Raw genomic sequence first — 14,533 nt, 5'->3', positions numbered from 1 at the left:
AGTTACCAAGATCGTATTGCAAAGTATAGCATCGTATGACATATTATTCAGCATTCATACAATTATTTTATTCGCTCTCCATTCCAAAACAATTTAATATAATTATAAAGTATATTTACAAAGTCACAAGCAATCATAAAATTTGGAATTAAAAAGCAAGAGGTTTTGTGTAGTTTTTACTCTATATTGAGAGTTGTGAAGAATCAAATATAATTACATCAGATCTTGGTACTTTCTGATTTAGTGTACCTGTATTCAGATCCAATCGGAAATTATTCTTAACTGACATGAATTAAGACTATTAGAACAATAGGGGATCCTTGATCCTTACAGCATAGTATAATTAATACATATTTAGGGCTCAATAATGGAATAACATTTTTATTAAACTGATTAAAACTGGATCATGTCCGTAATTTCAACAAAATTCAAAGGATAATTATTAAAATTTCCAAACATAAAGTTTTTCTTGTATACTTTAATTATTTTTTAATAAGAATGATCTTAAGATATCACTTTGCCATATATATATATATATATATATTTAAGAATAAAAAGCTAAATCTAAGTTTACGGTATCTCAGTCCAAGTTTATAACTTTCAGATGGCGTTATAAAGATAAACTGCTGTCCTGTTAGTTATATCGTTATATTTTTATATTTCCCACATATGCTTCTCTTGCTCTGAGAATATATATGAAAAAAATGTTAAAAATTGTTATTAATGAGACAATTTCCTTCTATAATACTATGAATACTTATATACTCGAATATATATCTATATATATGAGGCATATATAATGATCATCGTATATATTTGATATATTTAGAAATTACCTAAGCGTCCGACATAATTCGCTACGTGATTGTGAAAATTTAATTTTGCCATCCGCTTCGGAGTGTTTCCCTTCGCTGATTTTGCTTGTACATTGGCACCATTCCGGCATAAAAATTCAACACATACAAGATGACCATTTTTAGCTGCTAAATGTAATGGTGTACAACAGCTCATATCACCTTTATTTACATCTCCTCCATGCTCTACAAGTAATTTTAAGCAGTCAAGATTTCCATTGCATGCTGCATAATGCATAGCAGTAACACCGTTTTCATCTATATCGTCAGGATGCTAAAAATTAATCAGCATTTGTCAGTTCATATTTTAGGCAGCAGTAGAAATTTTATCAAGAATGGACGTTTAACCTTAATAGTGGAGAATATAAGAGGCTATTCTGGGCAAAAATATTATCTTACAATAATAATCGTATTATCTATCTTATTATAAATATTCCTGCTAAATATTGTAAGTCTACAATTATGCCAACGATTATTTAAATATAAAATATAAAATAATTTATTTGAATATTCCACACAAAATTCTGTCACTGTATTTCAAAGCAGTCATCTACTACAACTTAAAATATTCATGAAGATATTTGTAAATTTAAATAAATGAGTTGGAATTGTTGAATATATGGTATTATGCGTAATCAATTCTGTAATTAATCTGAACAGAGATTTTTCATGAAAGACGTTAAGTACATGTAAAGATGAGAAAAACTTAAAACATAGTCTAATTATTGGAGCAGTTGTTCAAACGACCATTTTCGTAGAAATGTCCCAGTAGCGTATTCGGAGTAAAGTTGGTCAAAGAGTAATTCTAAATCTCTGTATCTGTAGGTACTCAATAATAATCGGATTATTGTTAATATTATAGCATATAATTAACCGACTAAAGTGCCGCAAAATTACTAATATCCACAACTTTGGATTATTCCTGAAATTATTGCTTGTTTTTTTAATGCTTGTTGTAAAATGAGACTTTGTTAGTGTAACGTAGTAGCCGTGAGGCTATTACAGCTACGTAACTGTCAATCAGTAAGAACATTATGAAAGTATGCGGCTAATAATATAGATCTCCATGAAAAGAAGGATAAAATTGCTGTTAGTAAAATTCGAATAAACCTAGTTAACAATAGTTTTAATGCTATTTAGATACTATGGTCATTTCTATGGTAGCATTATACCGTACTTGTACAGTCACTTGGGAAATTAAGATCGAAATCTCTACTATTACTGTTGTCATTAATGTCATTCGTTAATATTATTTTCAGAAATGGAGATAATATTTCTTATGTTTAACAACAACGTTTATCTAATTGTTATTACGTCAGAAATAAATTTCAGTTCATTTATGATATCAACACATTCTGTATAAGTGCGGTTTAACTTCAGATCAACATAATCCTTTAAGAAATTAACAACCACTATGTGAAAATGTAATATTCAAAATAATCTTTTTTAATAACCTTCAATTAGTAAATGATCAGCAATAATATTTAAGTGAATACTTCCTGTTGTAGTCACTATTATTTACTATGAGGTAACTAGATATTAACAATTAAACATTAAGATACTCAAAACACCTGTATTTGCTTATTTACAAAGCTCATTTCCAAGAATTCTTAACACAATTTAAATTCCAATAGTGATGCTACTTTTTACTGATAATGCAGCATATGTAGTTCATGTATAGGAATTTAACTATACATTTAATAATAGAGTAAATATCAAGTAGTATAGTACTACTATGATATTAAACAGAAAATTTTTAGATTAAAATCATCTAAAGTGCCCCAAATTTCGTACTATTAGAGTAGACTTACTAAAAAACGAAGTTTAAGGTTGCATTCACGAATTTAGAATAACTTTCTGTATAAATCTTACATATATTCGTATTGAAGTAAATTAAAAAATAAAATCTATTGTCGCATTCCACCTAGAAAGCTGGCTACACAAATCTTTTATACGAATTTTTTACAAAGATAATTACATTGATATTTCAGATCTGTTTGTCGTGAATAATTTAATACATTAAATACGGATTTTAGCATCGAAGGATATCGAGACATGTTGACATTAAATGATATCGTATATTTGTATTTCGTATAAATGATAACGATAATAAAATTATTCTGAAGCTAACCCCAATAATGTACGATGCTATATTCTATCTCTTATCGCAGACGTTTAGATAGTTCAATTACTCTCATCTTTTATCAATATTTATTTGTAGTATTCGGTTATCAATGGATCAAACAAAGGTAGATACGAATTCGAGGGTATGATCACATGCAGCCGAAATATGTTTCTGTACGTCAATTTCGAAATTGTCAATGTTATTTATTTCTGTATAATAGATACCTGAATCCGTATCTCGCACAGACAATACTAGGGCATTCAAAGCTGATTAATAGAAAGAAACCTCTTGATACTGATATCGATTATACTTGAATGAATTTTAGGCATTACGTTGCTATAGCAACTCGGGGTGAATAATGTAACAACAGAAAGGGATGAAGTTAAGATATAATGGCAAGAAAATATGAAGAAAATATAAATTCCAATGTTATACAATTGCCAATTTTTCAAATGAAAAATGAAAATGAAACTGACATAATTATTAAGGTGCAGTAAAGTCATTTCTGAATTAATTTTGCATATCCTGAAGTAAATAAAGCAGTGTTATCAAGATAAGATGGAATAGAATCTGCTCCGAAAATTAATGACATTTTGTCAGGCCTTTTTCATTAACTTAAAGTTGAAGCAATTTATAATCCCAATTCTTGGGCGATTCCAATTGTGACTTAGTAACTATCGAAATATGGCAGGAAAATAACTTAGGGATCAGAATGAATTATAATCCTGCGCTACAGAGTCCAAATATCTCGTAATAGGTTAGATTTAGTTACTGATCGATTTAATGCGACAAGAACTTACGCTCGTACATGACTATAGATGCCCTTTAACGAAAATCGAACGGAAACAAAATTCAAATCTGGGCCAAGCAATTATTTAAGGCTCTATTAAAGTAGTGAGTGTAGGTTCTTTAAATTCGCATTTAAATATAATACTTGATTTCAAGCCTAGACTGACATTTCTCAAAGACTTTAGGACTCATAGAAGAATAATAAATACCATTTTCACTGGCCCTTAAATATTCAGAATTACTTCTGTCATTTATATTTGACGATAACTTTTTCTCTTGAACACTAATAATGGGTAGAACAGTCCAGCCGCCATCTTAATTTCTGGAGCATTGTATTAGTCTTAATGCATTGGTACTATTTGCCTAGGTATATCTTATATTTCCGATTTAAAAAGTCATGCTAAGTGTATATAATTGCTTCCACGTTCTATCCATACTATGCATTCTGTATGTTATATCGATTTCAAATAGAAATTATTTTAAAGTGGTGCTCGGATTTTGAATTATGTTCATGATCAATATCTCAAAATTATAATCTTTTATCAAAACCAAAAACGTAGAATTCAGTAGCTAAAGGTTACTCTTACTGGTATTGCAAAATATTCTTAAGATCGTAATAAATTTTAATAGCATTAAGATTAGGAGGATAAACCAAATTATATTTTCAATTGATATTAGGTCTAATGTTGGAACAATTATTACTTCATCTTAATTCAAATACAAGGTTACAATAAATTCACATCACAGTAAGTGCCAATAATGTTACTCTGTCTAATTGGCATTATTCATTAAGTCCAGAAACATTCCTACGAATGTAGGGGAAGAAAATAATTTACCTGACCATTATCGATCGCTCGTGCTAGCATCCTGTAGTCACCAACAAAAGCTAAAAGCAAAAAATAGATAACAACAAGGAGGTTTACAGATAAGATTGGAAGAACTACTTCATTTTGAAGATAAATTTTGCTTTATATATAAAAGTGTAATTCGGAATAATTTGAATTTAAAAATACTTAAAATAAAATTCTTCTACTGATGATATGTCAATAAATCAGTCTTAATTGTCCCGTGATGATAGAATGTGAAGCAATTGAAATTGATGATCGCAAATTGGATTGATAACTATTGTCCCTATAATGAATAACGAAACGTTCTATTTTTTATCCGATATTGCAACTTTATAAAGAAACACTACTGACACTAGCTGCTGTTGAAGGCATATTTTTAAAATATACTATCGAAATGGACTATTGATCAATTCTATTTTCTAAATGACATTTTACAACTAATTCATGCTAAAAGTTCATAGCATGTTTAATATTAACTTGTTCTATTCCCATTTTGACGGTTCACTATCATCATATACTGTTAATATTAGCAGCTAAACATGAAATATTCTATTTAACTTTTAGTAAAGCAAGTTTAGCATTTAACTAGCTGGGATCATTCAACGATATAAAATTCTTGATGATTGGTAATTGTTTTAAACGTAATACTTCTATAATAGGTGATGCAACACTAATTACTAACCAAAATTGAAAAATCTCCAGTTGCTATTTTCAATATTTAATATAATATTCGATATCTTGATATTTACGAAAATCAATTTTTCCTATATTTTAGGATACCCTAACAACAGTTGGAAATTATTTGATATTTTATATTTCCATAAAACTTGCAATGTTGAACTATACGTATGGGTTGCTAGGTTAGAAAGGCAAGTAACACAAATTAATTGCAATAGCATTGCAGTATATTGTATAGCTATCATCGCACTATAGGAAATGACATCAATATTATAGGTTCTAGCCCAGACTAAAACTGAAAAATTCTAGCGGAAGCATTGATTATAAATTTCAGTACGGTAACTGGTGATAAATGTTACAAGAAGATTTCAACATTGTAAACTAGATAGTAGACTTTTAATATAAGATATGACAATCGTTTTCGTTGATGTTTTTAAAATTGAACCCGAACGAAATAATTGCCATCGACTAATATCAAGACTACACTAGAAGTATGGATGTTTCTGCATATCGTGGGGAGTAAAAGAAAGTCAATGTCCTAACTTATTGAAAATTGAGCAATGTCCGTCGCTAAAAATATTGCGTACAGATTTTATTGCTATGATATAAATTGTAAGTACAATTAAAATAACTCTAGCTATAGTGCTTGTTCCGAAGTAACTTCAATAATCAGAAACTCGTTATGCTTCAAACTTTCAAAATGTTAAATCCTAAATGTCTAATTTAACTGGACTAATTTGATTCTTAACTTACCGGCTTGGTAACCATTCAAATTTTTCATCATTCTTGTGTTAAAATGTAAATAAGAAAGTTCGATATATCCAATATTAGTAATAATGTTATCGGAGATTCACTCCTGGCTATTTTAGATGTCCAACTAGCGTGGTTAATAAAATAAGATACGATACTACTACTTTATGAGATTTGCTTAGTACTCAATTTTTATGTATAGACGATCGATAAGATTGCCACACTAAATGATTGCTTTTAGTCACTTACAGTACTAACTAAATTGATTATACCGATAAGGTAAATATAAAGAATCTCTAAGATATGCTATATTTATAAAGAAAAATAAGCAGTTCATAAACGTTGATGCCGTCGTCAAGGTAAATGATAATAATAATAGATACGGTACCAATTTATATTGTAATGTTTGAATTAAAAAATAAAGAAAGAATTTTGCGTAAAAATTGGTATTGCGTTTTTTATAAATGTGTGGGGTGGGGGGTAATAACCTAACTCTCCAGGTGAATGATTAAATTCTAAAAATTGATGGTAATATCTCTTTCATATATTGTCCACAATTGAATTGTAATTGCATCATCAATACGCAAATATATAGGGTATCATTTTTTATAGATTACAGTAAAAATTGTTGAATACCTTACAGTAGTTAGTATTAGATCCGAATAATATCATTCATTCTTTCTTACTATTATTATTTTATTGATAGCTATTTTTATCTTGCCATCGCATTTATTGAATATAGAGTTGTCAATTCGATTGATTGGAAGCTAGTATAGAGATGAAATGGAAAAATGATTTTAATATTCAACAACTAAAAACACTTTTGATTATATTTATTTATTAATATCCATCTTTTTCCTCCACCCCTTCTAGACTCATCCTATTCACAACAATCTTAATTATTGTTAATAAACCATCTGTCATATGCCATTCATCGATCGATTGGAATAGATTATAACAAACGTTTGTCAATGTTTCACAAGAATATTTTATGAGATTATTAATTGTAGCTTTCTATCATCTATTATGGCTATTATTATGACCAATTGAGGTTATTTGACATCATTTATTGTCTGTCTTTTTCTGATAATATTGTATTATGTGTATTTATTGATGTCTAGGTATTGATAGTAAGATTGCCTTCATCCAGAATGATATTGGATTTATATATTCCTTGATTTACAAGTTATATATTGAATTTACACAAAAATTTTCTTAAAGCGTAATGGATTAGACAATATAGTATGGTAACAAACTAAAATTTCTTGTTAATATAGTGACAATTACTGGTCGTCGTAATATCATCGATATCATATTGTTTATAATGGATGTACTGAACTAATCATGCAGTAGAAATGAGTCTTACATAGAGCTGATCTTCATTTTTAAAGAGCATGTAACTATTAAAAAAATGTCGTTATATCATATAAACACTACTAGACTATCATCAATTATAACAATAGTACACGATTTCAGTAGGATCGCTCTTTGCTGCAACTAATGAAGTGTATGATTGCTGTTTAGACTTTTGAGCCTTTATAGAGAAAAATTAATTAGGAAAGACAGTTAATACCTGCCATTTTACAGGAGATTTATAATATGGTAATATGCTAATTCTTTTCATAACCTTCGACATACGAGTACTATGAACAGTGTATATTTACAGAGCAAAGATCACAATCTAGTACATCTGTTGGTAAATAATTCTTTTAAATTATCATTAGTATCATAAAGTTAGATGAAGCGATATTTTGATTGCTCTATGACGATGATTCGTATTCAGTATTACTTAAGGAAATTGTGGATGACCTGGTAAATGCCGAAATTAGCATAATATTGGAAGTACTTTAGTGCGATACTTTTAGAATTAATCAAATTATACTATGCATTCAAACAATAACGTATACTAGCTAGAATCAAATGTTTTACAGGCTCCCAGCAGTGCAGCACAGAGTATGGCATTTCCCCAAATTTAACTTCTACAGCTAGCGATCTAATGCCATTATTGGCAATATTCGAAACTAGTATACTAGCTAGAATCAAATGTTTTACAGGCTCCCAGCAGTGCTGCACAGAGTATGGCATTTCCCCAAATTTACCTTCTACAGCTAGCGTTTCAATGCCATTATTGGCAATATTCGAAACTAGTGGATACTTAAATATAGACAGAACATATTTTTATATATATATAACAGTAGAATACTTAGCCAAAATAATGCATATCTGGTTTAAGGTAGTTTAGGTCATTGTGACTAAATACGGCATAAGAATCCCACGTAACAATGCCATGTAGACGGCAGTATTTTTTTATTTAATTTTCTTTCATCAAATTGAGTTTATATTTTAAGTTGTACATGTATTATAAGGTCCAGGAAGCGAAGGAAGTCGACCTAAATTCTATCGATTCACATTGAGTTTACTAAACTGCTTTAAATGCAGATTAGAGAGTAAATAAATCTGATGATAACTTCGTGCAAACGTTTATGACAATCATACCATGACTCTGTAGTGCTATTGTCTTCTATCTGTTAATTCCGGTTAGGAATGTTAGCACCTGTACTATCCTTTGGAGGTATTTGTTTTAGTTCGTACTGACTGAAAGATCGAGATAAATTTGTTTTCAGCATAGTACTTTAAATAATGCGCCACTTACAGCGACTAATGCCAGTCTTGGACTTTAGATTGTTGAAAATGTAGATAAAAGTGAATAGGAGATTTACCAATGTACTCCTTATCAATGTGAAATTTGATTGTCATCTTGACAAGAGTTGCCCTAACGAAAACGTTTTTATTCTTCTGAGTCTAAATTTGAACTTTTCCCGTTTTGTTTAAATTATCACTACAGACACGGCCGCAATTTAAATACAGATGGCGCCTCTAATTTTTTTTTTTTATTTAATCCGGTATATTGTATTCGATACCTCAGCGAAGATAGGGTTCATGAACCGTTTACTGTACGACGTAGTTGTCGATAGACGAGAGTAAGGCATTGTATTACCTATGATTATAATTATTACGAAGTATTTTATTCATTAGCTATGCGGAGAGTAATAAAAAGTTTAAAATCCAAGTTTAGTGGTTACGTAATTTGGCAAATGAGGAGTACTGTATATTCATAATCTAAGTGTCCCAATATTGATAGTTAGCTATATAGTAGGAGATAGAGGAAATTGTGACTAATGTTATCCGTTAGCAATTCACACTGTTACAGTGCCATTTTTTATGTGTTAACATGCATAGGTTCTAGAATGGATTCCAAATCTTGTCACAAATTCTGGTTTGGCCTCTTGGATATTTTTGAACACGCGCTCGTCTATTTCTGATAATTTATGACGTTATCATTCATGATGGTTTGAGTTTAATATCAACCCTATATGATGGATACTAGTGCAAACATGCTTTATAATTCGTTACTACTAAAGATAGTGCAGATAGTGGCCAATTTCACTCTCTACGGGTAACTTGTGCAAGAGTGATCTATAATTAATTCGTTGCTAACAGTTTGGCTGCCTGTGCGCTGCTATGAATACAAAAGTTCTTGTGATATTATTTGCCAAGATTGTTGCTCGCTTTTATTTTGACAGAAAAAGACACCTTTAAAGTATTCCTTTTCATTGTCCGTCCCGTCAAATAGCGCTGAAATATCATGTTTCATTGACAAGTATATCCGTAGATGCAAACTTGAACATGGTATCTGTAGCTAAAATAGAACATTAATGAACTCACGGTGAATACAATATTAGCCAGTCCGCAGTTAATGCCAGATATGCGACGTTTATGCTGACTATAGACATAGTATACAACGCATCAGTAAGCCAGCATATTATCAAAACATAACTTGACAAAACTCCTAAAATTCAATCACTTTCCGTCCATTTTCAAAGTACTCCAGCCGTGCGTATGCTTATGATAGCTTATCTGCCTCCAATATTAACGAAAAATGCTTAAGTGAATGTTTGCATAGGGTACAATTGCTCCCTTTATAAACTATCCCCTTAAAATAGGTTTACAATTTACTTGAAAAATGAATGCACACGTCAACAATGAAGACGTCTTAAGTTCATAAAACTGATTGGGGAACCAGCCAATGCAATCAAAAGTTTGATCCGTTTTACCACAACTGTTTGTAGTAAATGAATGACATTCACTTGTCCGCTGTTACTGAGACTGTATAAAATTGGATTCAAAAGTTATCAGTGTTGATGAACGGAAGACAATTTCACAACTTTTGTCAAACACTCGATTTTATGTGTCCTCCTTCATTTTAATAATACGCCAGTTGATGGATTAACTGTCGGTTCAATTTCAATTTATCCAAAAGCAATTGATTCAATAAAGAGAGCAGCTTTACAGTGAGCAACTTTTTCCTCTTTCTTTGTCGACCAGCCGGTGTTCCGGACGTCCGGTCCGGTTTGGTCAGGTCAGGCCAGAAATAAACTTTGTCACGTGTCTCTGTCACGCTTTTCTTGACATACTGTAGTGTACAGTGTATAGTACTGTAGGATTGGCTGCCAAGACTTCAGTCGATCTTGTACAGTACTGTACACTGTACAGTACTGCACTGTAGATTTCATTTTCTAGTCATCCATCCGTCCACGACGAGACGCACTGACTCACTGGCACCGTAGGGTACCGGCGCGCCGTCCCTCATAGTGCAGTATAAAAATAAAAAGACCCGATGGTGAGACCGGTGTACTGTGCACACGTGTTTTACTACATTTGACCGTGCAGTGTGCAGTATACAGTACGGTACTGAAGCGTGCAATGGCTCACGGGCAAAAACAGCTGACAGTACCGTACTCCCCATGACTGGTACGACAGCAAGTCTTGAATTCAAATGTTCCACTGCAATCAGTAGCGTGGACAGAAAGAGCCAAATTGGGCAACAGGTAGGTAGCCATTGCTGAAGAATTTGATTCAAATTCATGGTTCATGCAAGTGTACGATATAGTTTGATCAAGGATGGAATCGTTGATCACCATCTGTTTGAGATTTTTGATGAATTTTACCGTAAGGATCATCTGGTAATGGAATTTTTTTTATTTGACTTTGTTTGCAGGATTATCTATTTTCGTCAGGAGGTCTTCTCGAACTCGGTGCTAGTTTGTATCCGATAATCATTATAATAAATTAATGAAAGATGACTTTTCGCTGCATCATTCTGCTTGCATGGCTAACACTAGCTTGGTCAACAATCACTATCGCCAGTCAATCCCCGCGAGATACGTTAAATACATGCATCGCTTCAAGTTATCATAAAAAAGTGCCTACTCCAGAGCAAGATTTAGTTGAGTGCAAGCCTTGGAAGGCGCGTTCATGCTGTACTCCAGCAACCGTAAAGGAGTTATCGTTAACTGCAAATCAGGTGCTATACAATTTTAGATGGGATCACTGTGGCAATTTATCCAGCCAGTGCTATCGTTATATGGTGCAGGATTCCTGCTTTTATGAATGCTCACCTAACGTAGGTCCATGGATAGTCAATGCATCCTCTTCGCGTCGTAGTGAACGCTTTATGCATGTACCTATTTGTGCCAGTTTTTGTGATAACTGGTTTGCTGCATGTGAAAATGATAAGACTTGTAGTGGCGATTGGCGTTACGATTGGAAGTGGATCAATCGTAGTAATCACTGTAAAGCAAATAACACTTGCAAAACGTTCGGTCAGATCTTTAAAACAAGCAAAGGTTTTTGTGAGGGTTTGTGGCATTATTCATTTAAGTACCAAAGCGATGATAAACCGTGCATGAAGCCTTGGTTTGAGACGGCAGCCAACCCAAACAGCGATGTAGCCAAGTACTATCACAACATCAATGCCGCTCAATCTTCAACGCTTGCTTCGTCATACTTACTCCTGATAATTGGATTTCTGGTAATGCACCTTTCCACCAATAATATGTCTACAATGCTTTGATTTCGCAATATTGGGTCGTATCTTACGGCCTCGCATTGGCCCTAGTAATGAGGCACTCAAGTATATAATATACGATATAGAGAAACATTCGAGAAATTGTCAATCTTGGATATTACTGGATAAAGTTACAAGAAGTACAGTATCTAATGACCGCGGTATAACTACTGCTTGACTTCGAGCGCCTTTTTCCAATTTAAATTTATTTACGTACGAGTACCAAAATAATTAATTAAGAATGGAGACCTATAGTATATAACTACAAGTCTAATCTACATATAAATAACCAACCGCAAAGGACACTCATTTGTCGAAAACTTTCTCTGGGAAAATTGACCTCTTATTTCAGTTTATTATAATGGATGAATGCGTTGTACTGTATATTCGGTGCTGTTCGCTTATAAGTCTAGTAAGACACATGTGTCAAAATATCAAATAAACTTGGCTGCTGCTCTGCATGTTGTTTTCGTTTTTAGATCCGATACTATTACATAATACTTATTTGTGGGCAGATAGAATTAGCAACTGTTACTTAAGCTTTTTTGGTTGGACCTGTACATTACGTGTAGCCCATGACTAGTCCTATTCACTTCTGATGTCTTAATTAAACATATCGTAAAGATTGAAGTAGAGAAAAATCAAAATTCGAACAGCATTTGCTAGGTTGGTTATTAATTCGTGTAAAAGTGACAGTACGCACTGCAAACTTTAGCAATGGATAGAATGTATCAATGACTGTTGTATTCAAATAAAGGATAATGCAAAATTACAATGTAATCAGAACTCTTGATCACATTCAGTATATTGCTGTCAGCTATTATTCTATTGTAGGTTGTCAAAGTGGCCAATAAATACTAACTTACTATTGCAAAAAGAAACAGAATTAAACTTATGAATCTCTACTTTATTCTTGTTCATACAATGCCATTGCGTTGAACGTTGCTGAATGAACTGCGAAACGAGCTCACAGACGTCTTCGTATTTCTACTATGGTTAGTAAAGCAATTCACTGTCAATTGCATCTCATTGGTGAAATCAGCTATTATTCTCGACAAACTTTTAGTTATTTAAATAGTTTTATTGTTGTCGTGAAACAGTTCAAGCAACTCTGCACTTGTATTTGCAAAGGTTTGACACATTAACGAATGTCTTCGAATATAATAAAAAAATATACGAAATCTAACAATGGATAATAATTTACAGTACTTCAATTCTAATATGCCATATAGCCTACACCATGATACGTGCCATGCTTAACAATCCTGTTCAATGTTCAGTGAGAAGTTACAATAATATTACCAGCTGTATCATTAAAGTTTATGACTATTGATGTACATTTCATGTACTCTATTAGTGATATATGTAATAAGTTTCTGAGAAATTGAAATAAATACAAAATTGACCATTATTATCATCAAGTTCTAGATGAGTTACTCCAGAAGGAATAATCATTTCATCGTTATCAACACTAGTCAATTACTAGCGAATACTGTGTTTCAGTGGTTGCAATAGACTGAAAAGTTTTAGATTAAAATGCCCAAACATGCAATGTTGTATTACAAGCAGAAAGAATATCAGTACCTGCATGTATATCTACTGCTGATAAACAATTACTTTTAAATATTTTTTTTTCCATTATCACCCAAGTTATCAAATTTGAAAGGACGAATCAAATGAAAGTGCTCACAACAGTTGTACAGTAATCCACGATGAAAAGGATTTCGATACAATCCCGATGAACTACGGAGATAGGGGTATCGTGATGAATTCAAATATTCGTTGGTTGTTAAGTTTGCCGCGGCCAAGTAAATCTATAGTAGAGACAAAAAATTAAAGGAGATGAAGTCAATAAAATGAATTGACGTATTAACATACATGGCAAGATAGTACGTAGAAATACAGTTGTCAACAGTTACATACGTGAGAAAGTAGTAATCCTAAAAGCATAAAATCGAGCAGGGAAAAGTGGAATATAAATGCGCTCAATATCCAAGAAAATCCTTCCGTCCTGATTGCATGTATTGCATAGTATACTACAATACTACATGCAACATAGCATGATGCGACAAAAACTAGGAAAAAGGCACTATCACAAAAAATGATATATCAACAAAAGCTAGTACCAATTGTTTGCATGCACATCATATGAGTTATGTCAGTTTGTATAGTAAACTACTCCTATACAATTTTACCGATTTCTGTAACCAACGCAATTTAAAACATAGGGACAGTGATGGTCGAAATGGCCAACGCATCTATTGCATACTCGACAGTGTTTCGCACGTAACGGCTTTATTATTTTACATGTATGACAGAGGCGTTGTAAAGGGTTCTTGTTTAGTGTACATCCATCATATTTATGTACCTTTTAATCATTCATATTCTTAGTATCAAGAGAAATGATTTCAAAGTTATCGATATTTTTAATGAAATATTAACAGTACTGTCTTACTTCCTTAAGTGCCTTCTCGTAGAATCCAGTCTTTTTCGGAATATATCCTGGGTTTGTGTAATAAGTAAGCAATAAAAATAGCCATAATGTCGTATTGGATAGAAGAAAGACTACATGTATCCGAGG

At 32.1% G+C, this 14,533-nt stretch overlaps 2 protein-coding genes across 2 annotated transcripts; one reads left to right on the top strand and one right to left on the bottom strand.

Moving 5' to 3' along the window:
• Positions 1-654: 654 nt before the first annotated feature.
• TRIADDRAFT_56227 (uncharacterized protein) lies at positions 655-6,078 on the bottom strand (the record flags this gene model as incomplete). The annotated part of the gene is made up of 4 exons (XM_002112291.1): positions 655-683; positions 837-1,128; positions 4,605-4,654; positions 6,048-6,078. 4 exons carry the CDS (start codon positions 6,076-6,078, stop codon positions 655-657), a joined length of 402 nt encoding a protein of 133 aa, XP_002112327.1.
• Positions 6,079-11,184: 5,106 nt separating this feature from the next.
• On the top strand, positions 11,185-11,958 carry TRIADDRAFT_25295 (uncharacterized protein; the record flags this gene model as incomplete). Its single annotated transcript, XM_002112720.1, has 1 exon — positions 11,185-11,958. One exon carries the CDS (start codon positions 11,185-11,187, stop codon positions 11,956-11,958), a length of 774 nt encoding a protein of 257 aa, XP_002112756.1.
• Between the last annotated feature and the right edge of the window lie 2,575 nt (positions 11,959-14,533).

The sequence above is a fragment of the Trichoplax adhaerens genome, genomic scaffold, assembly GCF_000150275.1.
Source record: "Trichoplax adhaerens TRIADscaffold_5 genomic scaffold, whole genome shotgun sequence".
Lineage (NCBI taxonomy): Eukaryota > Metazoa > Placozoa > Uniplacotomia > Trichoplacea > Trichoplacidae > Trichoplax > Trichoplax adhaerens.
Note: the sequence above shows the minus strand (reverse complement) of the source record. Positions and strands in the feature narration are given on the sequence as shown.